The 26,188-nt window shown below is 44.2% G+C and overlaps 5 protein-coding genes and 1 pseudogene across 6 annotated transcripts; 3 read left to right on the plus strand and 3 right to left on the minus strand.

Moving 5' to 3' along the window:
• Positions 1-3,706: 3,706 nt before the first annotated feature.
• On the minus strand, positions 3,707-5,328 carry LOC133921404 (protein MIZU-KUSSEI 1-like). Its single transcript, XM_062366254.1, has 2 exons — positions 4,532-5,328; positions 3,707-4,435 (listed from the first exon to the last, which is right to left on the minus strand). Exons 1-2 carry the CDS (start codon positions 5,019-5,021, stop codon positions 4,122-4,124), a joined length of 804 nt encoding a protein of 267 aa, XP_062222238.1. The 5' UTR covers positions 5,022-5,328; the 3' UTR covers positions 3,707-4,121.
• A 3,081-nt stretch (positions 5,329-8,409) lies between these two features.
• On the minus strand, positions 8,410-9,339 carry LOC133920403 (uncharacterized). The gene has a single exon (XM_062365025.1). The coding sequence runs from the start codon at positions 8,906-8,908 to the stop codon at positions 8,546-8,548; it is 363 nt and encodes a 120-aa protein (XP_062221009.1). The 5' UTR covers positions 8,909-9,339; the 3' UTR covers positions 8,410-8,545.
• A 1,656-nt stretch (positions 9,340-10,995) lies between these two features.
• On the plus strand, positions 10,996-13,571 carry LOC133921405 (ATP synthase subunit O, mitochondrial-like). Its single transcript, XM_062366255.1, has 6 exons — positions 10,996-11,160; positions 11,376-11,429; positions 11,663-11,906; positions 12,353-12,465; positions 13,109-13,195; positions 13,279-13,571. Exons 1-6 carry the CDS (start codon positions 11,095-11,097, stop codon positions 13,396-13,398), a joined length of 684 nt encoding a protein of 227 aa, XP_062222239.1. The 5' UTR covers positions 10,996-11,094; the 3' UTR covers positions 13,399-13,571.
• Positions 13,572-13,721: 150 nt separating this feature from the next.
• On the plus strand, positions 13,722-14,950 carry LOC133921406 (uncharacterized). Its single transcript, XM_062366256.1, has one exon. The coding sequence runs from the start codon at positions 14,281-14,283 to the stop codon at positions 14,761-14,763; it is 483 nt and encodes a 160-aa protein (XP_062222240.1). The 5' UTR covers positions 13,722-14,280; the 3' UTR covers positions 14,764-14,950.
• A 2,193-nt stretch (positions 14,951-17,143) lies between these two features.
• Positions 17,144-20,226, plus strand: LOC133921407 (histidinol-phosphate aminotransferase, chloroplastic-like). Of its 2 annotated transcripts, XM_062366259.1 has the most exons (10): positions 17,144-17,161; positions 17,192-17,442; positions 17,680-17,763; positions 18,035-18,189; positions 18,283-18,380; positions 18,541-18,649; positions 18,743-18,900; positions 19,286-19,428; positions 19,520-19,660; positions 19,919-20,226. In XM_062366259.1, the coding sequence occupies exons 2-10, from the start codon at positions 17,209-17,211 to the stop codon at positions 20,051-20,053; spliced, it is 1,257 nt and encodes a 418-aa protein (XP_062222243.1). In that variant the 5' UTR covers positions 17,144-17,161; positions 17,192-17,208; the 3' UTR covers positions 20,054-20,226. The 2 variants fall into 2 exon arrangements, with proteins under 2 accessions (XP_062222243.1, XP_062222242.1); XM_062366258.1 differs by lacking the exon at positions 17,144-17,161 and having other exon boundaries at positions 17,168-17,442.
• Positions 20,227-20,415: 189 nt separating this feature from the next.
• On the minus strand, positions 20,416-23,821 carry LOC133922900 (formate dehydrogenase 2, mitochondrial-like; annotated as a pseudogene).
• Positions 23,822-26,188: the final 2,367 nt, after the last annotated feature.

The following is a 26,188-nucleotide window of genomic DNA, read 5'->3' on the forward strand; positions in this document are numbered from 1 at the left end:
TCACATATGAGTCTTCTAGACAACTTTCTGAGATAATTCACTGTACAAATTATTTTCAATACTATCTATAAATGACATAGATGTAGCTTATAGATAACCATAGCCTAAACCAACTTAGATCATCTCTAAGTGACACCTTAAAATTGATTCCCTATATCCCATATAGGGAGGCATCCTAAAAATATTTTTTCCATAAAATTTTCCCCCCTCCAACAGATGCTTAATTTGTGACTCCTTATATTCTAAAATTGGTCCACATAGGCAACTTCCAACCGGTCCCTCATACGTGCCTTTTTTGATTCCGTGACACATGCTTGTGCCTCGTCTCCCTGAGTTGCTCCCTACCACCCATTGCCGCCCCTCCCATCTCCCTTCTTGCGCTGACCCTCCCCCCCACTCCACTCCCCAGCGCTGCTCCCTCAAAGCGCCGCTCCTTGCCACTTCCATGTCGTCCTGAACAGTTCACGAGAAAAAGAAGGAAAAATTGATCTGTTTTGCGATGAGTTATCATAGCTTTCTTGGACTCTTTGTCATTGAATGATGACAATAAATTCATTATATCTGCAACACACGTAGCACAAAACTAATATCAACTTTACAATGAACCGCATCATAGCGGATCTGTCCTAGTTCATCGGAACAGAGACGCAGAGCATTTGAGACTGTATCAAGACTACTTCTCAAATGATCCTACGTACGGCCCTACTTTGTTTAGGTGCAGATTCATAATTAGTACATATATTTTTATTTGTCTTTTTTTTAGATTGTGATATGTATGGCTCATTCTTATCATACCCGCACATATTTAGAATGAGACGTTCTCTGTTTGTACGCATAATGCGTGCTATAGAAGAATATGATGACTACTTTGTGTAAAAAAGAAATGCAGCTGGTAAACTTGGGATAAGTTTTTTGCAAAAGATTATCGTATCATTCTGTATGCTAACTTATGGAGTAGTAGCGGATGCTACGGATGATTATGTTCGTATTGAAGAAAGTACTGTTATAGATAGTCTAAAAAGGTTTGTTAAATTTATTGTTGAAGTTGGATATGAGTATTTGAGATCACTAAATGAGAATGATACTGCTAGATTACTTGTACTTGGGGAGTAAAGAGGGTTTTCAGGAATACTAGGATCCATAGATTGTATGCATTGGAAGTGGAAGAATTGCTTGTCTATATGAAAAGGTATGTACAACGACCATATTCATGAGCCTATAATCATTCTAAAAGTCGTTGCTTCACAAGATCTCTGGAATTAATATGTTTTGTTTGGTTTACCTGGGTCTCACAATGATATCAATGTTCTTTAATACTCCCCACTCTTTGCGAACCTAGCTGAAGGTCACGCTCCAAAAATAAATTATACCATCAATGATCACAATTATACAATAAGATATTACCTTATATATGACATATATCCTACATGGACCACATTTATGAAGACCATATAGATGCCACAAGGCAATAAGAAGAAATATTTCGTCAAAGCACAAGAAGCAGTTTGAAAAGATGTGAAACGAGCATTTGGGGATCTACAAGCTTATTTTGCCATTGCTCGAGGACCAGCGCAATTTTAGGATCAAGACACACTCGGATAAATTATGAGAGCTTATGTAATCATACATAACATGATCATTGAAGATGAGGAAGATGAAGAAAATGACTTCAATTTGATGGGGTGGGAGAAATTGTGACAATTTACCATGAACGTATGCCTAAACTTTATGAGTTCATTGAAATTCACAAAAATATTAGAGACAAGGAAATTCACTCATAGCTTCAATATGACCTTGGAGCGGGAGGAGGAGGGGGGGGGGGCGCGACTGGCGAAGGTCACCGCCTCCGATGAAGTCACAGGTCGGGCGGGGATCGTCGTGGTCGAGGGCGTCGACGGCGCACGGCAGGAGGGCGGGATGGGGGCGGTCGGCTGAGCACGACCTTGGAGCGGTGGAGTCGACCTTGGAGCGGGAGGGAGTGCGGGAAGGAGGAGGAGGGGTGTGGCTGGCGGAGGCCACGGGCCAGGCGGGGGTCATCGCGGTCGGGGGCGTCGATAGCGCGTGGCAGGGGGGTCATCGCTGTCGGAGGCCGTCGATGGTGCGATGGCGAGAGGGTGGGGTGGTTTCAGCCGGTGGAGCACACCGCTTGGGTGCCGAGTTGGCGCGGGAGGGAGAGTCCCTGCACGGGAACCCAACCAGGGGTGGTGGATTGGGAACAAAGCTGGCTCAATAGATGTAGATAGGATGGGGGTTTGTATAAGGGAATGGTAAAAATAGAGACCATGTTTGGAAAGCTGTTGAAGAGTGTTTTTTAGTGAAAAATCTCTAAATTTATCTATAGAAAACAAAATGAGGTGTCTACTGAACATACACGCCTCAAGCAACAGGAGGTGGCTTGCAAGAGATAGCTTTTACACACCACAATGATATAGGAGTTGAACATCTCGTCCGTTGCCGTCTGATTTTAGTAACGATCACTCAAGCTTTAGGTTAATAGTTATAAAGATCCAACTGGTCTCTCCGTAGCCTAACAACCTTGTCGTTGATGACATTCCACGAGCCATCCCATGCACTCGCTTGGCCTAATACCTCTTTGCCTAGGGTGTGACTCACCTGGTTCATGCTTTTTTCCCAGCCGACGAAAGAATAAGGTCCTTTTTTGGGGGGGGGGTAGAAGTTGTGGCTTATCCAAAAGTTTACTTTTAGTAAAAGTATATCCAGACTTTGTTTCAGATTTCTCAGGCTTCTATAATAATAAAGATTAATTTTGCTTCTAGAAACCACAGTCAGAAGTCAGAAGAAGCAAACTGTTGTTTGGCCTTCTGACTTCTGAAGTTAAAGCTGGCATGGATGTAAAGAGGAAAAGGAGAGCTCCATTCTTAAGCTCTAATGATGAGGAATAAGTGCGAGTATTACTTGGGATTTGTAAATTGGTAAGGACACTTTCAGTTATGTCTACCTTTATGATTAGAAAAAAATAATTCGGTCCCATGGTCTTGATTAGAGAGAGAGAGACCATGGTCTTGAATAGTTGTAAAATATTCGCTGTCACAAAAGATACTGCAGGTAGTACAGGGCTTCGCAATCTGCCAAGTTATTTCAGATATCATCATTGTGTAATTTTCGTGCTGATAACCATTGGTGTGCTTAGTGAAGTCTGAAGATGATAAAGTAGTGAGGTATATGTATAAATTAACAAGGACAAAAGAATGGAATATACTTTTCACGTCCATCATGATTCAGAAATGGGAATCCACTAATTGAAGGTTCCGTGCGTTAGGTTGGTACATCAATATTTCGATAATTTATCACGACTTGTTCTTCAGAATAAACTTATTTCTCTGTTGCTGCTCGGCTGCGCCCACACGAGGGCAAAAAGAATGGATATATCCACTCTGATTTTTTTAAGTGTTATAATATAGGAGCGACACTGAAGAGTAGTTATTAGCTTTAGTTGAAAAGAAAGTAAATGGAGAGAAAAAGGGGCAAAAGTTCATAGTTTCTCTTGTCTACGGTGATGAGATTTTGATAAGGAGTTGAACCTAACTCAACTGGTTTTAGATACCGTGATTTTTTCTCTTCTTTATATTCCTTTTCTTTTCTCGTTCCAGACACAATGTCGGATATAAGTACATCCGAGGGTAGAGGGCTTTAGCCTCTGGATGTATAACGGTACTAAGGTATTAGATTCAACAAAGGAATAGATACAACAATATTAAACAATCGTACGCATCACACTTATGGCGTATAGTATTTGCTCATATAATTTCTGTGGATCAATTAACGCATCAGGAACCTACACTGCACCAACACGTTCTCGATCGAATTTTATCATGCAGCACAGTCCCCGATATTAGTCTTCAGGTTCCCAAGCCATTTGATCACAGAACCAAAGAGAGAGAGCTCCAACCTAGCTAGAACCACGCCACCTCACACCGGAGCTAATTACCCAAAGTAATTAAGCATGTAACCGATCGGTAATATTGTACATACACCAAGGCCAAACCCTCCAAATTACATGGAAGTGTGAAACACGGCTACACAAGCCCAAACTATGCATGCATGCTTACGTACAAAGTCGAATGCAAACTGAAGCATTTTCCGCGGCTGCCGTCCGCCGGTCAGACTCGTAGCAGGTAGATGCTGAGCTCCGGGCCGCCGCTGCCGTCCGGGTTCATCATGTAGAACGCCTCCGAGTCCCTGGAACCCACCACCCGCTCGAACCGGGCCCGCATGTACATCAGGTCGCCCTCCCCGGCGCCGGCGCTGCCGACGTCGTCGGGGAGAACGCCGGCGCCGACGGACACCGGCTCGACCGCACTGAGCACCTTCCACTCGTCGGCGCCGCAGTCCCGCCGCACCGCGAACCCGCACTTGCGACCGTTGCAGAACGTGCGCCACGTCGGCTCATCCAGCAGCGCCCTCCGCCTCTCCCCTGCAAAAGGTTCTTGCCATGTTAATCTTTCTCGGTGCGGCAACGGAACTGATCATTTCGCCGTATATGCATGTGTTAGTGACTCAGTGTACGTACCGGCGGCGAGCGGCGGTTTCTCGCACTCGAGCGCGAGGCGCACGAGGCCCGAGGACATCTCCCTGACGAGCGACCCGGTGGAGTAGGCGGCCATCTCCACCAGCAGCACGGGCGCGGAGCGAGGGTCCGTCTGCAGCGCCACGTGCACGCGCCCGCGCCGCCGCCCAAAGATGGTGCCCGTCACGCACGACCCCAGCTGCCGCCGCCGACGCCGGTGCGTGATCGCCGCCAGGAACGCCGACCGCAGCCGCGCCAGCGCGTCCGCGCGCTTCCTCGACGACGACTGCTCGGTGGGCCCGGCGGGGGCGGTCGCCCCCTCGGGCTCCTCAACCTTGCTCTCCTGCCCGCCGCGCTGCGGCGGCGCCTTGCTCGAGCGCTTCTTGGTCAGCCAGGTGAAGTTTCCACCCCCGCCGCCACCGTTCGTAACGGCGGTGGCGCTCCTCGAGCTGGGGAGGGGCAGCGGGGAGGCTGCGCGGAAGGCTCTCGCCATGATGGACGGCTAAGCTCGCTAGCTCTAGCTCACTTCAGCTCCCCTGCGTGGCGTGCGTGCGGGCGCGCGGCGCGAGTGTTTGATGGGCTCCTTCTAGTGGCGACGCCGAACGCTTTAAGAGGCTGGCAGGCAGCTAGGTGGTGCACGCGCGACTCAAGCAGTCAGGCGCTTTCGGCAAAAGCGGCTGGGCAGTGGCAAGCGCGCTGGGGACGCCCGGGTGGCCGGCGGCGTGAGTACACCGGCACGGTCGAGAGGTACGTACGTACGTACGCGAGGAGAGGGAGTGGACGTACGTGGTGGCCGCACCGACCGACCGGCCCACCACGTACGTGCACGGGCGTTTGTTTGTTGTGGGGGACGGGTGAAAGGGGCGCGCGGGTACCTGCAGCGGCGGCAGATGGGAGAGGGCACGGGGCGTGACGACGCTGACACCTGGTTCGTACTAGTACTACACTACCAGTAGTGGCATCGGACTCAATGCTATAGCGACTGCCTGAGAGGTTCAGTCACCTAGCTAAAGCGAAAAATTAAACACAATTGTGAATCGAGATACATGTTCAATTTGTGTTGCCGTACGTGCTTTACTTGCCGCTACTATCGCGGGAGACAATCGAGATTTGCCAAAAGTTCACCAAGAAACTAACGCATTCATCAGGTGCCCGAGTTCTTTTTCTAAAGAAGCCGCAGCTTTCACGAGCACGCTAGCCTCAAGCTGTGGCGATCAGACGAGGGGCAGCGCCGCGGCGGTCCCCAAAGCACGTCGTCCACCAGAAGTCGGATGGAAATGCGTGATAGCATTGGTGCAGGGGGCAACATAAATGGTGATCACCCACTTTAGCGCCGCCGGGTTATTGCATGGAATCGCCTGCCAGATAAGGTCCGTGCACGTAAAAGAGCAGGCGACGAGCACAACCAGCTTGCGAGTCCAAGACTTGACGGTCGCGTAGTGTACGTGTTCCACCGTCACGTACTATTACGACAGTGCTACTCGTCTTTGCTACTCGATGGCCGATAGTAGTGCCGCGTCGGCGTCGCTGCACCCCATGATCCACGTCAACTGAGCGCTCCGGGCGTATTTCAAGGCTCACGGTACGTGTTCGTCAACGCCGTGGCGCCATTGCTGTGCGTGGATCGAGGCTGCCTGTCCTGCTGTACAGTATACAGTTTTGTCGTGATGACATGAGCCCATATATTGTTTCACCGGTTTGTCCTGATGATGTCCACTGGATTGGAACCGTACGTCGTCTCTTGTCGTAGTAGGAGACAGGGCGCCTTGGCCACTTGGAATTTACGAACCGCATCAAGCTTCACTGATTGAAAAATGGCACCGCGAGACACGAGCTGTGTGTGGTCAGGAGCCGGGTCCCGTGTGCGTTGGAGATGGCTAAAGTAACCCAGGATCCAGGATGCGACGCGTCCAGGCTCGAGAGACGGGACGGAGGCATTTGGCGTGCGCCGGGGACACACAGAACCGCCCGGGCCGGTAAGCCTGGTATGCGCCGAGCCGCACCGTGGACTCCGCGGTTCTGCCTGGCAAAAGGGCCGCGTCTTCCTACGTTGTCCTGACTTTTGGGTCGTCATGGCAACTGTGGGCTTCGGCCTTAGGCCGTGCCGTGGGTTCGGGATTGCGCGGGCGGCAGGCGTGGCGCTGGGATCAAACGCAATCGTTTCAGCCGCCTGCCGAGACTGCACTTGATGTCTCGATCTGTATCCTCGAAATGGAGCTGGAATCATTACCTGGTTGTGCTTCTGCTTTAGCTGTTGTCCAGTCGTTGTCAAGTATCTGATCAATCTAGCATGTAATTCTAAATCGATTCTCTCGGTCCCATTTCCGAAGGCCTTGCGTACATGCGGAAGCAACCGTGAAAGACCCGAACACAACAATACCGGATCTTGGGCGGCAACATCTATGATTTGACAAGAGAATGGTTGTTGTTGGTGGTGGTAGGAGTGCGTTCTCGGACAATTCTGTCAACCATGTGGGGTTAGGAGTGCGTCCTTTATTGTCATCACCGAACCATGCATACAAGGCGTACCTAACTTCTCGGCACAATTGGCCTCGAATCTAATACTGCGCCAATTGCAAGGAACTATCATTACAATTCTGTAAGTGAGGTTCACTCAGTTACTGATCAGCACTCATATCGATCGTCACCACGGTTTGCAGCTTCAGCATTCAGTCTGATATGATTTCAGATTTGTCAACTGAAAAGTGTGTATGCAACAGTGTGAGGAGAACCAGGAATAGTCTATGTATGTCGTTGTAATTAATCAGAGTACAGACAAACTGATATCTGAAAGGATAAAACTTTCTCTATTTAGTTCAAAAGAATCTAGAACAATCATCGGTCATGATTCATGACTCATGAGTGACATGAAGAACAGAGGATGCAAAGAACATATATATATATATATATAGGAAAACTAGTACGTACTCCTGGGTGTATGTACTCCCACCTCTCATATACCATTTTTACACATGTGTTATACTTCTTTATCACTTTAAATATACTTCATTAGTAATTATAAGATACTACAATACAAATCCCACGAAATTTTTTATGAAATTCCATGATTTTTATCTTAATTTGCGTATATACTTCTTTTATGTATAAAAAAGAGTATATAGCAAAACTGAAAGGAAAACGAGTACGTACTCCTGGGTGTATGTACTCCCACCTCTCATATACCACTTTTACACGTGTGTTATACTTCTTATCACTTTAAATATACTTCATTAGTAATTATAAGATACTACAATACAAATCCCACGAAATTTTTTATGAAATTCCATGATTTTTATCTTAATTTGCGTATATACTTCTTTTATGTATAAAAAAGAGTATATAGCAAAAATGAAAGGCTAACATTGAATTTTTTTTCATACAACTCATATTGGAGTATCTTAGAATTAGTATTAGAGTATACTAAAAATGATAAAAGAGTATAAAGTGTTTGTTTAGGTGGTATATTGCATGTGGGAGTACATACTCCTAGGAGTATAGAATAGGTGTCCTATATACTCCTAGGAGTATGTACTCCCACATGCAATATACCACCTAAACAAACACTTTATACTCTTTTATCATTTTTAGTATACTCTAATACTAATTCTAAGATACTCCAATATGAGTTGTATGAAAAAAAATTCAATGTTAGCCTTTCATTTTTGCTATATACTCTTTTTTATACATAAAAGAAGTATATACGCAAATTAAGATAAAAATCATGGAATTTCATAAAAAATTTCGTGGGATTTGTATTGTAGTATCTTATAATTACTAATGAAGTATATTTAAAGTGATAAGAAGTATAACACACGTGTAAAAGTGGTATATGAGAGGTGGGAGTACATACACCCAGAAGTACATACTAGTTTTCCTATATATATATATATATATATATATATATAAGCCTTTAATTTCATTGATTATTTCTCCTATCAGGCTGGCTATGCTGCTAACTGGAACTCAAGAAGAGAAGAGGAAAGGGCTAAGCCATGAACCTCGGCGGTGGCAGCTTCTTCACGGCTCCTCTGGCTGTGGCAGTGCAGGGGCCACCTCCCCCACGGGCGGCGGCTGCGCCTCCCGCTTCACGGTCCGGCGAGGTGACCGCCACCCGCACCACCGGCGGGCCAGCCGCGTGCAGTCGTACCGCTCATCGGGCCCCTCGGCCTGACCCGCGCACACCCGGCCGAAGACGCAGGACAGCAAGGTGAGCACAAGGACCGCGGCGAGCACGGCGAAGAACGTGCCGATGGACCCCGAGCTGTGCCCAGGCACGGTCGCCACGCTTGCGCCTGCGCCCGCGGCCGAGCCCTGGTAGCCGTAGCCCGGCAGGGGCGTGACCGTCGCCGGCATCGTCGGTGTCGTGGTGGTCGCCGCCATGCTTGCATTCAGAGCAAGGCGATGGAACGATAGTGACGGCTAGTGAGCAGCTGAGCGAGCTGATGGAGGAGGTTGTGCTATACGCACGTAGGATGAGAGATGAGCATGGGATGGGACATGGGAGGCGGAGGCAACAAGAGCCTTCGGCGAAGGCGTTCACCTGCTTCGCGACCCGGCGATGTGTCAAAGGATTAGAGGGGCAGGTGCAGTAAAGTTCAGGATAAAGTCTGCGAGGTTGGCTTTTGTGTGGATCGGTCGAGTGCAGAGTAACATGGAAAGGGCGCGCAGTGGGATAGTTGGTAGCCACATCCATGCTACGGAGTACATTGTGTTCAAAAGAGAAGCTACAAGAACACATCTGAATCCAATGTTTTGGTGCAGAAGAAAAGAGATGGAGAACGTAACAAAAAAACACGAAAAAAAGTAAAGCAAGCTGCAGATCCCTTTTGGGTCATGTATGCATAATCTGTTTGTTTATTTACACTAGGCAGCTCTATAATATCCCGTGTTTAAAAGCAAACAACGGTTTTTGAATTTTACAGACACATATTATAATGGGATCTAACATAAAAATCAAGTAACCGATACTACTATGCATGTTTTGATAAGCTAACATATACTATAATGGTTTTATAGTATCAAGGAGAAAAATGAACGATATAACAAATAATATATAGTCAAATACACATTGCAAAAATAACAACACATTGCTACTAAAGCATGTGCTATCTTATTACATTCTATAGGGACATAATTAATGGAAAAAGGCAAATTCTTGAGCTCACATATGAAACCGCCATTAGGAGCCGGTGGTAACGATACAATTGCAGCAAAGAAATTTGCTTTTTCTATAATAGAATACTAAACGATACTTTTCAATATCTTTCTAAAATCTGTAAATAATTTGACGGTAGCGGGATTAATGAGGATGGTGAAGCGGACCAGGGATGGAACGGGGTGCGAAGGAAGAAGGAAGGAAAGAATTGAAGTACCGTAATCAAGGGTGATTGATTGCATGTGATCGCGCTTTTCTAATTGGCGTGATTGATTGTGGCCTCCTAATTAATTTGAAATGACCGGGGTGCGAAGGAATGAGGAAGGAAATAAGTACAATCAGGAAGAAAGTACCGCATTTATGGGTGATTTATTGCATATGTTATTTGATTGTGCTTTCCTAATTAGCTCTGGAGGTGGTGTGTGTGTGGGGGGGGGGGGCGCAATACGATATCGGCCTTCGGATGCAATGACAAGGACTGAATTAAATCTGGTTTCCTAGATGTGTAACATTATTTACAGATGTTTACAGATCTGAAGATGCTGGTTCTTCCGTGTGATTTTTTTTATGAACATCGAATTATTTGCATTCACTTTTTATAGTGTAGACTTGCAACAATGAAACACGTTCCGTTGCAAGGGTGCATGCACTGAGGACTTTCCAAAATGCCTGTACAATCAGAAGGGGCATGTGGCTCACTGATCATAGTCAGTGATGTGCAGCTTGCTTAGCATGCTGGGTTACCTATGAAGTATTGCACTTACTTTACATTCGTCGTTCTTTCTCTCTTTATTTTCCCTTGAAGCACTACATCTTTGTCTCATAGTTGCAAACATCACTGCTCTACTTTGTTCCATCCTTTTCATTGCTGCTTTTACCCGGGCTTAATTCTGGAGCTTCAAGCTGGCTACATTTCTCCTAAAAAGACTTGTTTGGATGTACGCGGAGCCCAAATTCCGTTGCATTGAGAAGAAAAATGAACTAATTTGAGTCCATCTCAAAAGAGAAAAGCAAATCTAGGGCGATAGGCCCGTTGAGCCGAATGAGGGCCATCAAGTCCTAATAAGGATGTAAGTGAATATCTAATGGGTAGTTCTAGGTTACTACTTAGTTTATTTTTTCTCAACTTTGTTAGGTGAGAGAAAATCTCTACTTTATTTTTTTAGTTTTGAGTCGATCTAATGAAAAATAATAATACAAAACTTCATCCCTAGGCCCGAAGCACAGCCCATAAACCTGGACTGAAGGGCCCAAAACATCTTGGAGTTGCTGGGCCGCGCGCAGGCGTTGTGGTTGCCCGCAGCGCCGCCTCGCGCATCGCCGCCTCCTTTTCCTCGCCTTCTTGGAGACCAGCGGCAGCCTCGTCCTGCTCCTCACCCCGGTCTCCACCCACCCGCACCCTAGGAACGAGATGGCGGCGCGGCACCTCAGATCCGGCCTCCCCCTCCTCCGCAACCACCTCGCGGCCGTCGCCCAGGTCCGTGCTCCTCACCCCCCTTTTTTTGTGGTTAAAACAGATCCATTTCCGTCGATTTCGATTGGCTTCCCGAGTCCTCCTCTATCCGATCTAGGTCTGCTGTGTATGTCCCTGATGTTTTGGAGTATTTTGTGGGTGGATTTCTGAGTCTTCCATGTGATTTTTTGGGTTAATTTTTGGGGACTCTGACGTGTTCGTTCTTTGTTGTGATGCAGGGTTCGAGGGGCTTCGCGTCGCAGGTGGCCAAGCCCACGGGGAAGCAGATCAAGGTACTATATTCCCCATGGTTTGCGAATGTAGTTAAGGAATGGGATTATAATGTTGATTCTACCGGGAAACACATTTTCTTGTTCCTTGTTATCTGTGTAGGTCATATGAATTGCGTCGTCAATATTTCTCCATTTAAGTTTATTTGTTCTTGCCAGCTTGAGACGTGCTTCTTTTCTCCTTAGTCCCTACATGTCGCCGGTAATCTTATTATTTATCTTTGTTATGTCAATAGGTTCCAGAAGCTCTGTATGGTGGCACAGGCAATTATGCTAGTGCACTGTTCCTTACAGCAGCTAAAGGAAACGTGTTGGACAAAGTTGATTTTGAGATTAAAACTGTTGTAGAGGCATCCAAGAAGAGCCCAATGTTTTCTCAATTTATAAAGGACTTGTCAGTGCCAAAAGAAACCAGGGTGAAGGCTATAATCGAAATATTTGCTGAAGCTGGTTTTTCGGATGTCACAAAGAATTTCTTGGGTATGCTTCCTACCCACTCATCTTTGTATGCCTACCTTAAGTTAGCTATATTTGCTTATAATGAGTTAATCGCTTTGATGCACCCAAGATAGTAAAAAAGTTTGATTGGGAGGTAGCTGTAATTCTGTACATGCCTTACTGATGAACCATATAAAATGTATTGAGTCACTTTTAGTGCATTTTGTTCCAATTAGTATTTTCCATATTAATACATAGCAATCATTTTCGTAATCTTGATCTGCTATGATGATTTGCCATGCGAAGTAATATATTTAGAAGGGCAGTTATATAATCAATTATATGCTTGTTACCAAACTAGTTAGTTGAAGGATTCCTCTTAAAAGATTGTTTTGACTTTTGAAGGTGCTCGGTATGATAAATGTATATGATTTGTTCCAAACTTATTACTATCTTGTCAGTGCCTAACATTGTGTTGTTCTATGAAGCTGTCCTGGCGGACAATGGAAGGCTGAAATATATTGAGCGCATTGCAGAGAGATTTGTTGATTTGACCATGGCACATAAGGGGGAGGTGAAGGTTGTTGTCAGGACAGTTATTGTAAGTTGATATTCCATTTTCCCCTCTCTTGCTATCAGGATTGCAGTATCTGGTCGAATAGCTCAGTTCCCTTCACATGTTAAAAGAAATGTTTGATGATGCACATTGCTTGATTGGATGTCTATGAAACGACTCATTGATGGATAACTTTGCTTTTTGTGACTTTCTTGAAATCGTTCTTGTCTTGTTAAGTTTTCTTTTGCCAATCCATTAACCACAGAGCCGAAAGAAGCTCTCTTTTTTTTGTTTCTGAAAAATCGGCAGACATTGTGTTAAACTCATGTCCTTGAAGTTTCAAACTTAAGAAAGTATCTGTATCTACTCACGACTGGCATTTGGAAGTGTTATAGACTTATAGGGCAAATGTCTGAATGGCCTTGAGTACTCTCAAGTGACGTGCAATTTTTTTAAAAAAGTTGACATGCTTAATCATAGTTGTTAGCCAGCAAATATTGCACTGATAATCACCCATAAAATTCTGATAACCTTCGCTTCTACAAAATGCGGAGAAATCATTCCAGAATGATTTGAAGCTTGTTTACCTCAGATCTTCAATAGGTAGAGGTGTACGGGGTTACAGTTCCCTGAGTATGTGCGACACCAGATCAATTTTCTTGCTGACACATTTTTCTTCTGCTGTTAGCCACTTCCTGAAAAGGAGGAGAAAGAACTCAAGGAGACCTTGCAAGATATCCTTGGAAAAAATAAAACAATTTTAGTTGAACAGAAGGTAACTACTTGATCCACGAGCTATGTGTAAAGCCTTGACAGTAATATTTGAAGGATTAATCATCCATTGTTCTTTCTCTGCAGATTGACTACAGCATCATGGGAGGTCTAGTGATTGAATTCGGGCAGAAGGTGTTTGATATGTCGATCAAGACTAGGGCGAAGCAAATGGAGTCGTTCTTGAGGCAACCCCTTGAATTCTAACTGCCTTTTGGATAAAACATCATCAGAATGCAGTGGTTGCACTGCTAACGGTTTCTTTTTTTTTTTCCCCCTTTTTTTGTGGAGGAAATGCTAATGGTTTCCTGATGTCTGCAACTTTGATCTGGCATTTGAATAAAATGTTCCTCAAGAGAAAGGCACTGTTTTTATTTTCACTCGTGGGCTAGAGGCCTGATGAACAATATATCTTCATTTCTTTGTTACTCAAATAAGCATGCACCAAAAACATGACGGCGAGGTCATGGAAAGTTTTTTAATTCTAAATCATTGGAATATATGAATCTCTCTCTATAAATGCACCATTTCCCTTATATTCATTGGCGTATTTGCAAATGGTTCGATGGCAATCATTTTTTCCTGCTTTTTCCATAGCTTTTGATGGGACTGGGTCGATGTTTTAGTTGGTTACCCGCCATTGGCTGCTGTTGCAAGTCTTGGTAGCAGTTCTCAAACCGCATTTCTTTCAGTTCCATGGTGTACATGTACCTGTGTGCTTCAACAGAGAAATCGTTCAACTAACCAGTAGTAACGGAAACGCACATAACAACACGTGACCGATGCACTCGCTTCACACAATATGTGTGCTTGCCCTGACGCGTGCCTTGCTTTCTTCCATGTCTTAATGCGTAGGCCAAGCTTGAGAACAAGAAACACCTAGTCCCTATTAACGGGCGAGGTCGCTTCAAAGAATCAACGAAATCGATTCCTCAACTCGGGCAGCTCAAGCAACGTTAACCTCTAGCTCACTCGTCCAAGCAACCGATGCGGTCAGGCTAAGCTCTTCTCCATGCCCTCGCCACCTCGCCCTCGTCCTCCCTCGTCGCCCCAATTGCTCCTGCCTCCCCAATTGTTCTCCGTCCACCAATGTCGTCCTGTGCGGCGGAGACCGGGCTGGTGGCCATGGACTGCCTGGTGGTGTGCTGCTGCTGCCCGTGCCTGGTGCTGCAGGTCACCGTCTTCCTCCTCGTCAGGCTGCCCAAGAAGGTGGTCGTCAAGACCAAGAGGATCGTCCTGAGGAGATGGCACAGGAGAAGACCAGCGCCGGCGAAGGCAGCTGGCTGCCCGGCATCAGCAGGCTTGAAGCTGGAGGAGCTGCTGGACCTGGACGACGGTTTTGGAGGTGCGTTTGGGATCGGAGTTGGGTGCAGTGACGGCGGCGATGGTTGGAAAGAGAGACGTTTCGCGGTCGATGACGACAGCGTGTGGGAGGCGATCGTCGAGCAGGAAGGCCTCTTCTGGTTCGGGAGCTTCTGGGGCCGGCCGGAGCAGGAGCGCCCGGCGTCAGGAGATGATCGGATGGATGAAGACTTCAGGTTACCTGTGGCGTTAGAGAGAGTATGTGAGTAGGCTAAACGGTTTGATCCAAGCGTCGTGCACTCGACGATGTAAAAATGAGTTTTCAAAGGATTTCATTCGGAGTAGCGCTTACATACATCCTCTAGTTAGCATATACTCAATGTACATATCAACATGCCATGAACCATGATCACGGCAGAAAGAATAATCACAGCGTATTGAGATATAAATTCCGTTTAAAAAAAATTGAGATCAACAAAGCATGATGCTAGTTGCTGCGGCCGGTGGCCGTCAGCCGGTCAATCGGCCGAGAGGATCCTGATTCCTGAACTGACAAGCGACGACCCGTAACTGTATTCCTGATGATTGGATCACGTCACGCAATGGACCATCGACCGTGGCGTACTGGCGTGCCAGCTCCAAAGTTAAAACGAACACGTCTGAGATTCCCCGCGCTAAACCAGCATAGTGCCCCTAGCTACACGTGAACACACAACTGACAGTCTGACAAGACAAGACGACATGACCTTAACACGGAATGGAGGTTGACGCCCGTGCAGACGCGATCCATAAACAGTGAAGAGGTGAATAAGCTACGCAAGTACTCCGCGCTCAAAAATACTTAAAGTTTTGGATATGAAGTTATCTTTTATGCATATCTTTGACTATTATTTTTAACTAGAATATGTTTATACAGAATAATAAGTTTATAATATTATAAAAATATATTGAAGACAAATCTATAAATATATTTTTTCATGTTTTGAAATTAAATATTTTAAAAATTATTGACGGTCAAAATTTCAAAAGTTTAACCATATCTTGTCTAAAATATCATGTATTTGTGATCAGAGAGGGTTTCACAACTACCGCGGTGATCGTGGTGGTGCTAACGTGCGGTGCATTGCCGGAGTTCGACAAGTGCTGCACCTGATCTATGGGAGCTAAAGAGTTTCAGAGATCAGAATTAATGGGTATTTTTGCTGAAATAATGGAGCTTAGTGTGAGCTTAGAGGAGTTCAAAGTTTGCTATGTACCTAAAACTTCTAATGCAGGAACTCATTTATGTGCTCGCCAAGTTTTGTCCAGGAAGATAAGGTGTCTGTGGGTAGCAAGAGCACCAGATTCATCATGGCTGTAATACTTCTTATGATGAATAAAATCTAAGCTCCCAAAGCTTTTTCTCAAAAAAAAAAAGTGGTATAATCTTGTACACATGGTGGAATGTTTGGAGAGAACGAAACCGAAGACAGAGTGCTCAATACGCTTCAGGTGGCATACAAGACGAATGAGGAGGTCGACCTACGAAGATAGGCTATCCACGAGCCATGGACGACAGGGGAAGATGCATAGACTTGACACAGAGCCGTCTCGGGCTACCAAATGATGAAACAAACATTGAATTTTGAAGTGTTGTAATCCGTATATAACATAACCACGCCATGGACGTATTGGGAGGCGCCTTCTTGTAATCTCCCAAAACTTTCAACTTGTTCTTCTTCTTAATGAATGGGCAGCGCTTCTTCCATGTTTCGTCAAAAAAAAAAGTGACGCACCTGATCCGTATGCACCAACCGTGCCACTGCCAAAGTGCATGTGTGCATGGTAACCGGTCGCCTGGTCACAGCCGTGGCAGAACCGTAGAAAGCCCTACTTTTACGCTCCTGAAAAGCACGACACCACAAGAAGCAACCCACTGCCAACCCGGGCACCTTGTGTTAACCGCCGTTCGCGTCTCTCGGTCCGTGCTGATATGCATTTCAAAGTGCAGCCAAGACGTGGTGCTCATGGGTCCCGCTGGTCTCCTTAGGATTTTTTTACATATTGCCACTCTCTATGATGGGCTTCGTCAGACTGCTATCTTTGATGTGTGCTTCGTCAAAATGTCACTCTCTTTGTTGTCACATTTGTTTTTTTCTATTTCTATCTCTTTATACCTTTTCGTTTTCTTTTTCACTCTCCAGCCACGGAAAATGAATAGGTTGCCCCTTATCTTCTCGTGAGCTCCTCCTTCGTCTCAACTGTTGGTGTCGATGTGACCTCTACTTCAGTGACCGTAGTTGGCTCATACGAATTCGATGTCCCTAAGCCATTTCAATGCTTAGAGCATCACCACATCAAACTCCTGCGATGGTTCTCCGCTCGATCCAATCGCATCTCGTCTCAATTGAGTCAACGCCGAATTTCTTCCTCAACTCCGGCAACCACCCGTCCCATCGATCTCGCCGTCGCGGCCTCCCCAAAAGGCAAAAGTCCAAAATGGCAAAACAATCAAGATGTCAACGAAAATAGTGGTATTTTGGCAAAAGCCTATGTAGAGTATGACAGTTTGGAGAAGCCCATTGTAGGGAGTGGCAAAACTATATAAAAAAAAAACTCTGTGCTCAGTCCTCACGTGGCCAAGGCGCCCCCCTCTATCTCACTTTGGCCCTCTGCCGCTTTACGACACCAGTCTGTTTGGTTGACTGACCACCCCAGTCAGGCTGGGTTTCATTGATGGATTGCTCCACCCGGTTCCGCATCCGAAACCCCTCGCCGGCCGCCTCCCACTTCGCCGGCGCGAGGTGGGGCCCGGCGGGCAGGGTAGCCCTCCGTCCCGTGGCGTCGGCGGCCCCGGTGGAGGAGCCCGCGGCGGCGGCGGCCGAGACGAAGCGGCGGCCGACCGGCGACTCCTTCATCCGCCTCCACCTCAGGACCCTCGCCCCGTACCAGCCCATCTTGCCCTTCGAGGTATTGCTACGCGCTCCTCTCTCTTAGACTCGCTTGTATTGGGGAAAGGCGGCGCCTTTGGCTATGCTCGCGACGTGCTCGTGGAAATGCCCCCTGGCGAGTTGCTTTTGTGTTGAGAACGGAGCGCAAATTACTTAGCTTCTATAGTTTGCCAAGTTTACTTTTGATTTTGCTACTTGCTATGCCTTGATACCGTGTAGTGGTTTTACATTCGCTGAAAATGGGAGCTCTTGCTAGGTGCTGTCTGCTCGGCTTGGACGTAGACCGGAGGACATAATCAAGTTGGATGCAAATGAGAATCCATACGGTCCACCCCCGGAGGTGAGTTCTTGTAATATATAAGGATTTGTCGGATATAACCAGTAATCTAGTAGTTGAAACAACACATTCTTTCTCTCCTTTTTGTCGGAAAAGGGAAACAACACATTCTTAACAATCAGCATTTAAACAAGGGCAACAGAAACCAATACTAAGAAAGAATCCTAAAAATCTAATTCAAAGTCCACTCATGATAATTAGGGTGCTGATTCAAGTACACTAATAGTACCTTCCCTTTGTTGTATGTTACTAATGCATACCTGTTCCTGTACAGGTGGCTACAGCATTAGGTAATTTAAAGTTCCCCTATGTGTACCCTGATCCGGAAAGCAGACACCTGCGTGCTGCTCTTGCTGAAGATTCTGGACTTGAATCTGAGCACATACTTGCTGGATGTGGTGCAGATGAACTAATTGATTTAATTATGAGGTTAGAGCCTAGCTCGTTCTATGCCTATTTTTTTGTTGATATCTTCATCTCAAAGTTGAGTTATCCACTATTTCATAAATGTTGCAAATGCAGATGTGTACTTGAACCAGGTGACAAAATTGTAGATTGCCCTCCAACTTTCACAATGTATGAGTTCGATGCTTCAGTCAATGGTGCACTTGTCATCAAGGGTAGCTAGTTATTTCTTTATTTTTTTTCTTCTATTTGTTAAACCTTCCATGATTATTTGATTAATTTTGACTTCTGTCGTAAAATGATTTTGTATACACTGTATGCATCTTCTGATTCTGACGTTTTTTTTGGGGCACTGTTCACCATTCTCTTATGTAGTTCCAAGACTTACTGATTTTTCCCTAGACGTCGCTGGTATTGTCAAAGTGGTTGAACAGGAAAACCCAAAATGCATATTTCTGACATCTCCAAACAATCCAGACGGCAGGTATATCTTTGTCATTCATGAGTGGGGCTATTCTGTTTGGCTGTTGTCCAGATTGCTGTATTTTATTGAATTACTTTTATTCTATTTATTCAGTGTAATCAACGATGAGGATCTTTTAAAGATACTTGATCTTCCGATACTTGTAGTGCTGGATGAAGCTTATATCGAGTTTTCAAGCATTCAGTCAAGGATGGCATGGGTTAAGATGCATGATAATTTGATAGTTCTCCGGACATTTAGTAAACGAGCAGGTTTGTGACTTTTGTTCTGTCCTTTTTAGCTAAGATGCTCAGGTTAATGTGTTCAGAACAAATTAACAACTTCACTACTACGGGATTTTGAATTTCATATGTTTTTCTTCTCATGACACTGCCTGTTAATCGCCTGATTGGTTTCTAGTTTTATGTCCATTTATAATTGGATATTTTAATGCAAATTATGGTGTGTTGTCTGGGCTTTTGATAAGGAAATGGTTAAGCCAATCATCGAATGTACTTTTATTGTTAGCTCATGTAAGCTGCAATTGCCAATCACCAGATACTAAAATTACTTGCTTTGAACAAATGGAAGACACTTTTGCTACACAATTATGAACCAAAAGGATAAGGAATGTCTTACAGGTTATTAATGATGCAGGTTTAGCTGGTCTTCGTGTGGGTTATGGAGCATTTCCTCTAAGCATTATTGAGTATTTGTGGCGGGCCAAGCAGCCTTATAATGTTTCTGTGGCAGCAGAAGTTTCAGCATGTGCTGCCTTGCAGAACCCAGCCTATTTGGAGGTACCTCTTTTACTAAATTAGTATAATATTGTTTCCACAATTTGACTTTAGCTAACTCAGTGTGCTTCTGTTTAACCTTGTATTACTGAAGAATGTGAAAAATTTGCTGTTACAAGAGAGGGAGAGGCTGTATGATCTTCTCAAAGGAATACCATTCCTGAAACCATTTCCCAGTCATTCTAACTTTATTCTCTGTGAGGTGACATCAGGAAAGGATGCAAAGAAAATAAAGGTTTGTTTTCCTTATTGTTGCATACAACATGTTTCCATCTTATTCCATTGAGATATCAGAGTCGCTTTTAATGTGTTTTTGATGCTAGAAAATGTCAGAACTTGGAACCTGAAGATTAGTTATCTATTTGTCTCTTTGAGACCAAGATTAGTTGTCTGCATATGATTATTGTAGTTCGCATTTAAAAAAAATGCACATGATTGAAACAGTATAAAATTTGCAACATCATTCACGTACTTTTCTTAACAAATATTTCAGGAAGACCTAGCGAAGATGGGAGTGATGATCCGCCACTATGACAAGAAGGAATTGAAGGGGTATATTCGTATTTCAGTTGGGAAACCTGAGCACACTGATGCACTAATGAAAGGCCTGAAAGCACTTCAATTGTGAGCACTTGCACACATTATATTGATGGAAGCATTGGAGTACTTCGTGATTATGTATGCGTCAGGCTGGTTGTACAATGGATGCAGTCTATGAGAGGAGATTGCATCATTCCAACATCTGTTAAGCCCAAACCAACAAGAGCCAATCAGTTTTCAATAAACTTTTATGTTTGACTAGTTCTTAGTCCGTTTTATTTCACTCTTCGGCTTATTTTTAGCAAGATTTTCATTCAGAGAATATTCTGTAGGTAAATAAAATGGCCACATAACCATGCTGTTGTATTACTTTTAGCAAGGTTATTCGATATAGCAGGCTGCAACCAAGTACAGGAAGAAAGCTGTTGGAAGATGCAACAGGTTTTCGTTCATGTCTGCCATTGCTGCCATGACGACAATGCAGAATCATAGCAATTTTATTTGTGGTTATTGCCATGCATATAGTCTCAGAACGCCGAGGCTTTCCCCATCCAATTGCGTCTTCATAATGCTCACTGGTACTGACCGGCCAGCTTGCCTTCCTTGATGATGTAGTTCTGCCCTGGCCCTTGAAGTACCTCTCCAGCATGTCCTTCATCCCAGCCGCGTACCTCAGCTGTTTCAATCGTTCGGCATGAACATGCTTAGTACATTTAGCTGCGTCAGATTAGTAGTTAGCTCCACAAAGCAGAGAATGATGCCCCACTGACCTGGCCATCAATGGTGGTGCCGGAGATGTGAGTGGTCATGGCGTTGTTCGGCATGTAGTGCCATGGGTGATCCTTGGGCGCCGGCTGAGGGTACCACACGTCGCCGCTGTATCCTGATCAGAAATACAAAAAAATTCAGACGAATCGATCGATCTCTCGAGCATCAATGAGCAGCGCGGAATACATACCAGCAATGTGCCCGGTGGCGCAAGCGTCCGCCACCGCCTGCGCATCCATGATCGCTTCTCGAGCGTTGTTCACGATGATCACGCCTTTCTTCATCCTCGCAATCCTTTCCTTGTCGGACATGCCTCTGATCAAAGCAACAAGCTATCATGAGAACCAAGAAGATTGCACTGGTGACGATCTCGTGTGAGTCTCACTTTGTTTTCTCGGTGAGCGGCATGTTGAGCACGACGACGTCGCACTTGGGCAGCATGGCGTCGAGCTCCGCCTCGAACTCGGCGCCGAGCTCCTTCTCCAGCGCCGGATCGATCCGGAGCCTGTCGTGGTAGAGCAGGTTGCAGTTGAACGGCTTCAGCCGCTGGAGCAGCAGCCACCCGATACGGCCGGCGCCGACGGTTCCCACCGTTTTCCCCTCCAGATCGTACGCCCGGTGCGCGACGCCGGCGATGTCCCACTCCCCGGCGACGGCCTGGCGGTGGCCCGGCAGGAAGTTGCGCATGAGCTGGTCCTCGGCCGCCGAGACCGTGTTGCTCCCGGTGACCTCGGCGACGGTGAGCCTGGCGGCCGCGGCCGCCGGGTGGTCGACGTGGTCGGAGCCGATCCCAGCCGTGAGTAGCAGCTCTAGGTTCTTGGTGCGCCCGATCCGCTCCTTGGTCACGTACGCCGGGTGGAACAGCGTTGTGATGAGCACGTGCGCGTCCGCGATGTGCTTCTCCAGCTCTGCGCGCGCGCCAAGTAACATGCGACGTGACACGACGAGGCTGCGGATGCCGAGGGCGTGCTCGGCGCAGCCGACGAAGTTGGGGTTCCGGTCGGCGTACTCGCCGCCCTTGTAGAACACGCCGACGATCTTCTTGCTGCCAGTGGACGCCTAGAACGAGACAGAGCGACGCGCGGCCGGCGTTTGTGTGCTGTGGCGCAGGACGGCAGGAGACGTGAGGAAGCAACCAGCACGCCCGCGCGCGCGCAGAAGCTGCCGCGCCCACGGGCGAATAGTCGGCGACGAGGAGACAGCGCACACGTCGGTGAGGCTGCGGAAGGAGAGCGCGAGGGTGAGGTGAACGTGAACTCGGCAGCGCTGGCGCCGGGTGTGTCAGTGTGTGGGTGCACGGCCACGGGAGGTCCCTCTCAGAGATGCATGTCTCACGTCTCTGTGCTTGTTTGACCTCGGCTGCGCAGCCAGAGAGATTATTTCGTTTACCATCTTTATGTCACTTCATTGTCTTCGACATTAAGGTTCATGCCACTTCATCTTCTAAACCGTTTCACAAGTTCACGATGCGAATGTAGGGTAGATTTTACTTACATCTGGACGGTTGATCTCGTGATCCAACGGTCCGTCCGAGTCGTTCAATCTCACCCAGCGTGCCGTTGCGGCGTCAGTGTGTCTCGTAATTTTTATGCCAAACCAATCGAGGAATACTCTTACAATGGGTCCCTACGAAGGTTAGCGCTTGACATACTCCTATATATAATTTAGCAGTTATAATATATCTGGACGACTTTTACCGTTCATCTGAGTTGATCGAATGGTCATCATACAAAATTGAATCTCATTTCTCCTAAAAAATATATTTAATCTCTAATTATTTGTTTTCCATACCTAACATTCAATATTTATCTTCTATATATTTTAAAAATGGGCCCGACTATTTTTCAATCGACTGAAAACAGAGATATGATCTAATTATTTATTTTCCATACCCAACGTTCAATATTTATCTTCTATATATTTTAAAAATGGGCCTGACTATTTTTCAATCGACTGAAAACAGAGATATGTTTCAGTCAACTAATCTAACCTTTGGATGAAGATCCAACGGTCATATATTTATAGTTGTATTTGTCTTTAACGGGCCTACCAAGAAGATCTAATACAATTATCTGTCTTGTTTTTTTTATCGGGTGCGCAAAATAGATCCATTAATATGTTGCTGTTTATAATAGGCCCGCAATAAACTTGTTTCTCTGTTTGAGTTAAATATGATGGCCTTTTATAGCCTAATAACAATCTATCTTTGTTTATAACGAGCCTGCAATAAACCCATTTTTCTATTTGAGTTAAACATGCTAGCCTTTTACAACCTAACTTAATAAATCTAAAATGACCTTTTAAAGCAAATTTATATTGGACTGTATTGAATAAAAGACCCAAGTTAATAAATCTAAAATGAACTATATAGATACGCTGGCTACATAAATATGAGTGATCCAGATCATCTTTTCAGAAGAATTTGAGCAGAAATCATTAAACATAAGACAACTAACAGCCAACAGCACATACAAAAAGACAGGTTGACAAAACAAATCATTCAATTAAAGGCCAAATAATGTAAGACAATTTAAATAAAACATAAATATTACCTATTAACAAATGAAACAAGTCTAATATGAATAAAATAGACTTGTTTGTACTTGAGAGCTTCTGAAAGAAAAAAAAAATGAACATGCCGAGAACTAAATAGAATATATTATATAGTATAGAATATGTTTATATTAAAACACATAGTAGATATCTTAATATCACAGAACATAATTTAAAGTGATTCAACCTAAATTAGGCATCAAATAATATAAAGTTTTGATGCCACAAACTACATAACTTGAAATAACTAGATAACTTTGCAGGTCCCCTGTAACGTCATCAACAATCAACGACAAGACTAGTTGACATGCCTGATAGTCATCTGAAGGCCCTCGTCATGAGATTGATGGTAGATGTTGAGGTTGAGCACACTGTTGAAATACACCGTATCACAAATCTCTTCATGGTTGGCATGCTCATTGACAAAAAATAAATAGCGATGCAGATAATTAGCATCAGCATAAGTCTCACAAAGAACAAAGCATCTGCCGCTCCTTGAGTCAAACACGATGGTAAAGTTGTAGTTGGGGCCCATAGTAAAATAAAAAACATAAACAACAATCATCCACCTGTTTGGATGAACTTAATTGCCAGAAATAGAAAGAAGACGATCATGCGGTCCTTAGACAAGGCTAAGGTACTGAGCCATCAGACGGCTCATCCTAGTGTGTCTCGAACCATCCAGAAAACCACCAGACATCTTGTTATAAAATATGCACAAAGATTAAGATAAATTAAAACAATGTCTATAAAGTAGATGATGGCATAATACATAAACTTACAGTACACACATATTCAACTTTCAATACTAAATTATCAAAATTAGAATGTAGTCTCATAATATACATACTGTATATGAGCACAACAATTTATATCAACAACATTGCATAAGCAAAATAGCAGCATTTCAACAATTGATAAGCAAAATATAAATAAACATAAGAGAAAATCTATTTAAGTGGTCTCATTTAAACACCTATATACTACAAATGAACAAATGTGTTTATATAGCAAACATATCTTCTGTTCTATATCAAAGCATTTTAGAATTTTAGAATTTTTAGGTATTTCATTTCAGAATTTAAGATGAACAAAAGTGGACGCACAAATCATTTCAGAATTTTCAGTATCAAAGCATCAATATCAAGAAAAGATGTAATCAAACTACACATGATATGAAACAAAGTGAATCTGCACATTGATTATAGATTAGAATTTTTTATTATGTATATACAAATATCCTGTCAAAACTTTAGACTTCGTGTCATGATGCCATTAGCCACAAGCAGAAAGGGACAATACTATCTTGTTCTATAAGCTACTAGGATCAAAATTTAAAGAGGAACATAACAGACGAAGCAACAGATTGCTTTCAGTTACATATATATACATATTCACTTTCTAAGTTGGCCAAGGTGCAGATTCATGAAAAACAAATATAAATGCTAAAAGGAATTGATTATAGATGTACACATATCTAAAGAGGAAAATGTCAATGCTTCACTTGATTCAATAGGTAAGTGAAGAGATATGAAAAAAAAGAAAGAAGAAAAGATAAGTATCAAAACACATCGACATATTCATATATTTAATGCAGTAACTAATGGCACATAAAATCAATGAAGAACATGATATGAATAGAAGAATGAAAAAAAAAAGAAAATCTGTCAAACATGTACCTATTACATAAACTACACAAAGACCAGTATCAAGTATAAGAAAATTGAAGGCAAACATCTACTATCAAATGAACTATCACAAAAACTAAACATACATGTATTGTCATATCAACAAATCTAAGAACATGATAAACCACAAGTGACTTGTATGCTACAACAAGTAGCAGATTCAGTACGCTAGAACATGAGTATGCAACAGAAAGAAAACGAGTTGAGTTAATATATGTGCAAGAACATGTACAATACAATACTAAAACAAAATGACAAGAACAGTCAGAACACGAGAAATAGAACATTCCTCCACACTCTTACACTAGATGAACTTCGAATCTAACAAAATCATATACATGAAAAGAAGAATAAGGAAGAAAACATTAAGTAACCAGCTCTCTCTCATACCTCTCTCTGTTATAGGCAGTATCTCTGGCATAGAGAAATAAGAGAGAGGTAGGAGGTAAGTCGTATATAGAAAGGAGGCAAAGGGGCGGCACAGAGATTGAGCGGTGCTAGTTCACAATTAAGGAACCACTTAAATGGAAAGTCATGAGATAGAGAGAGAGACACACGATAAATGAAAATGCAGGAAGTGGAAAGCAACCAACCGCCCCCACCCCACTACGACATCAACTGTAGGCTAGATGTGTTCCATAAACCCAACAAAACTTCCCACTCCAGAGCACTAAACGACAAAAACCCAACACCAGATCCGAATTAAAAGCCCAATTGAAATATATGGAAGCCCAATAACACAATAAGACATTACTAGGTCCGTTACCAAAAATACCCCCAAAACATGCATGTTGTAGTAGCAAGATATATGCAAAAGGCTAAAATACCCTTATCCCAATTTGCAAGAAAGAACCAACAAGGGATAGGCCTGACTAGTGCCTCCTGGACGAGATCGATCTACAACAAAGAAGAAACAAGCAGAGACAAATAGAGAAGAAATTGAAGATCTAGAAGATTGGAGATGACGAAGAAGAAAAACAAGGGGGATTCAATGTGTAGGAAGGTACATTACCTGCTCTCAAAGTTTTGCTTCTTCACATGAACACCACAAATTTATTCTTCTTCTCATGAAAGACTTTGTCTGATGAACCTTCATTGGTCGATATACGATTCATGCAGAGGCAGTAGTTTGACAAATTGGTAACCATAACTCTGTATAAATAACAAAAACAAATGAATTGCAGAAACTAGAAACTTGGTCATTTAAGTAGCAA

Source organism: Phragmites australis, chromosome 6 (assembly GCF_958298935.1).
Source record: "Phragmites australis chromosome 6, lpPhrAust1.1, whole genome shotgun sequence".
In the NCBI taxonomy this organism is placed as follows: Eukaryota; Viridiplantae; Streptophyta; class Magnoliopsida; order Poales; family Poaceae; genus Phragmites; species Phragmites australis.

What these genes read in the sequence shown, in the direction of transcription:
- LOC133921406 (XM_062366256.1), top strand. Translation starts at nt 14,281, where the DNA reads ATGTCGTCCTGTGCGGCGGAGACCGGGCTGGTGGCCATGGACTGCCTG.
- LOC133920403 (XM_062365025.1), bottom strand. Translation starts at nt 8,908, where the DNA reads ATGGCGGCGACCACCACGACACCGACGATGCCGGCGACGGTCACGCCC.
- LOC133921407 (XM_062366259.1), top strand. Translation starts at nt 17,209, where the DNA reads ATGGATTGCTCCACCCGGTTCCGCATCCGAAACCCCTCGCCGGCCGCC. An exon ending in CTAATTGATTTAATTATGAG is followed by an intron (nt 18,190 to 18,282) that starts GTTAGAGCCTAG and finishes TTGCAAATGCAG; the next exon opens with ATGTGTACTTGAACCAGGTG. An exon ending in AGGATGCAAAGAAAATAAAG is followed by an intron (nt 19,661 to 19,918) that starts GTTTGTTTTCCT and finishes CAAATATTTCAG; the next exon opens with GAAGACCTAGCGAAGATGGG.
- LOC133921404 (XM_062366254.1), bottom strand. Translation starts at nt 5,021, where the DNA reads ATGGCGAGAGCCTTCCGCGCAGCCTCCCCGCTGCCCCTCCCCAGCTCG. An exon ending in GAAACCGCCGCTCGCCGCCG is followed by an intron (nt 4,436 to 4,531) that starts GTACGTACACTG and finishes AACCTTTTGCAG; the next exon opens with GGGAGAGGCGGAGGGCGCTG.
- LOC133921405 (XM_062366255.1), top strand. Translation starts at nt 11,095, where the DNA reads ATGGCGGCGCGGCACCTCAGATCCGGCCTCCCCCTCCTCCGCAACCAC. An exon ending in TGTCACAAAGAATTTCTTGG is followed by an intron (nt 11,907 to 12,352) that starts GTATGCTTCCTA and finishes TGTTCTATGAAG; the next exon opens with CTGTCCTGGCGGACAATGGA. An exon ending in TTGTTGTCAGGACAGTTATT is followed by an intron (nt 12,466 to 13,108) that starts GTAAGTTGATAT and finishes TTCTGCTGTTAG; the next exon opens with CCACTTCCTGAAAAGGAGGA.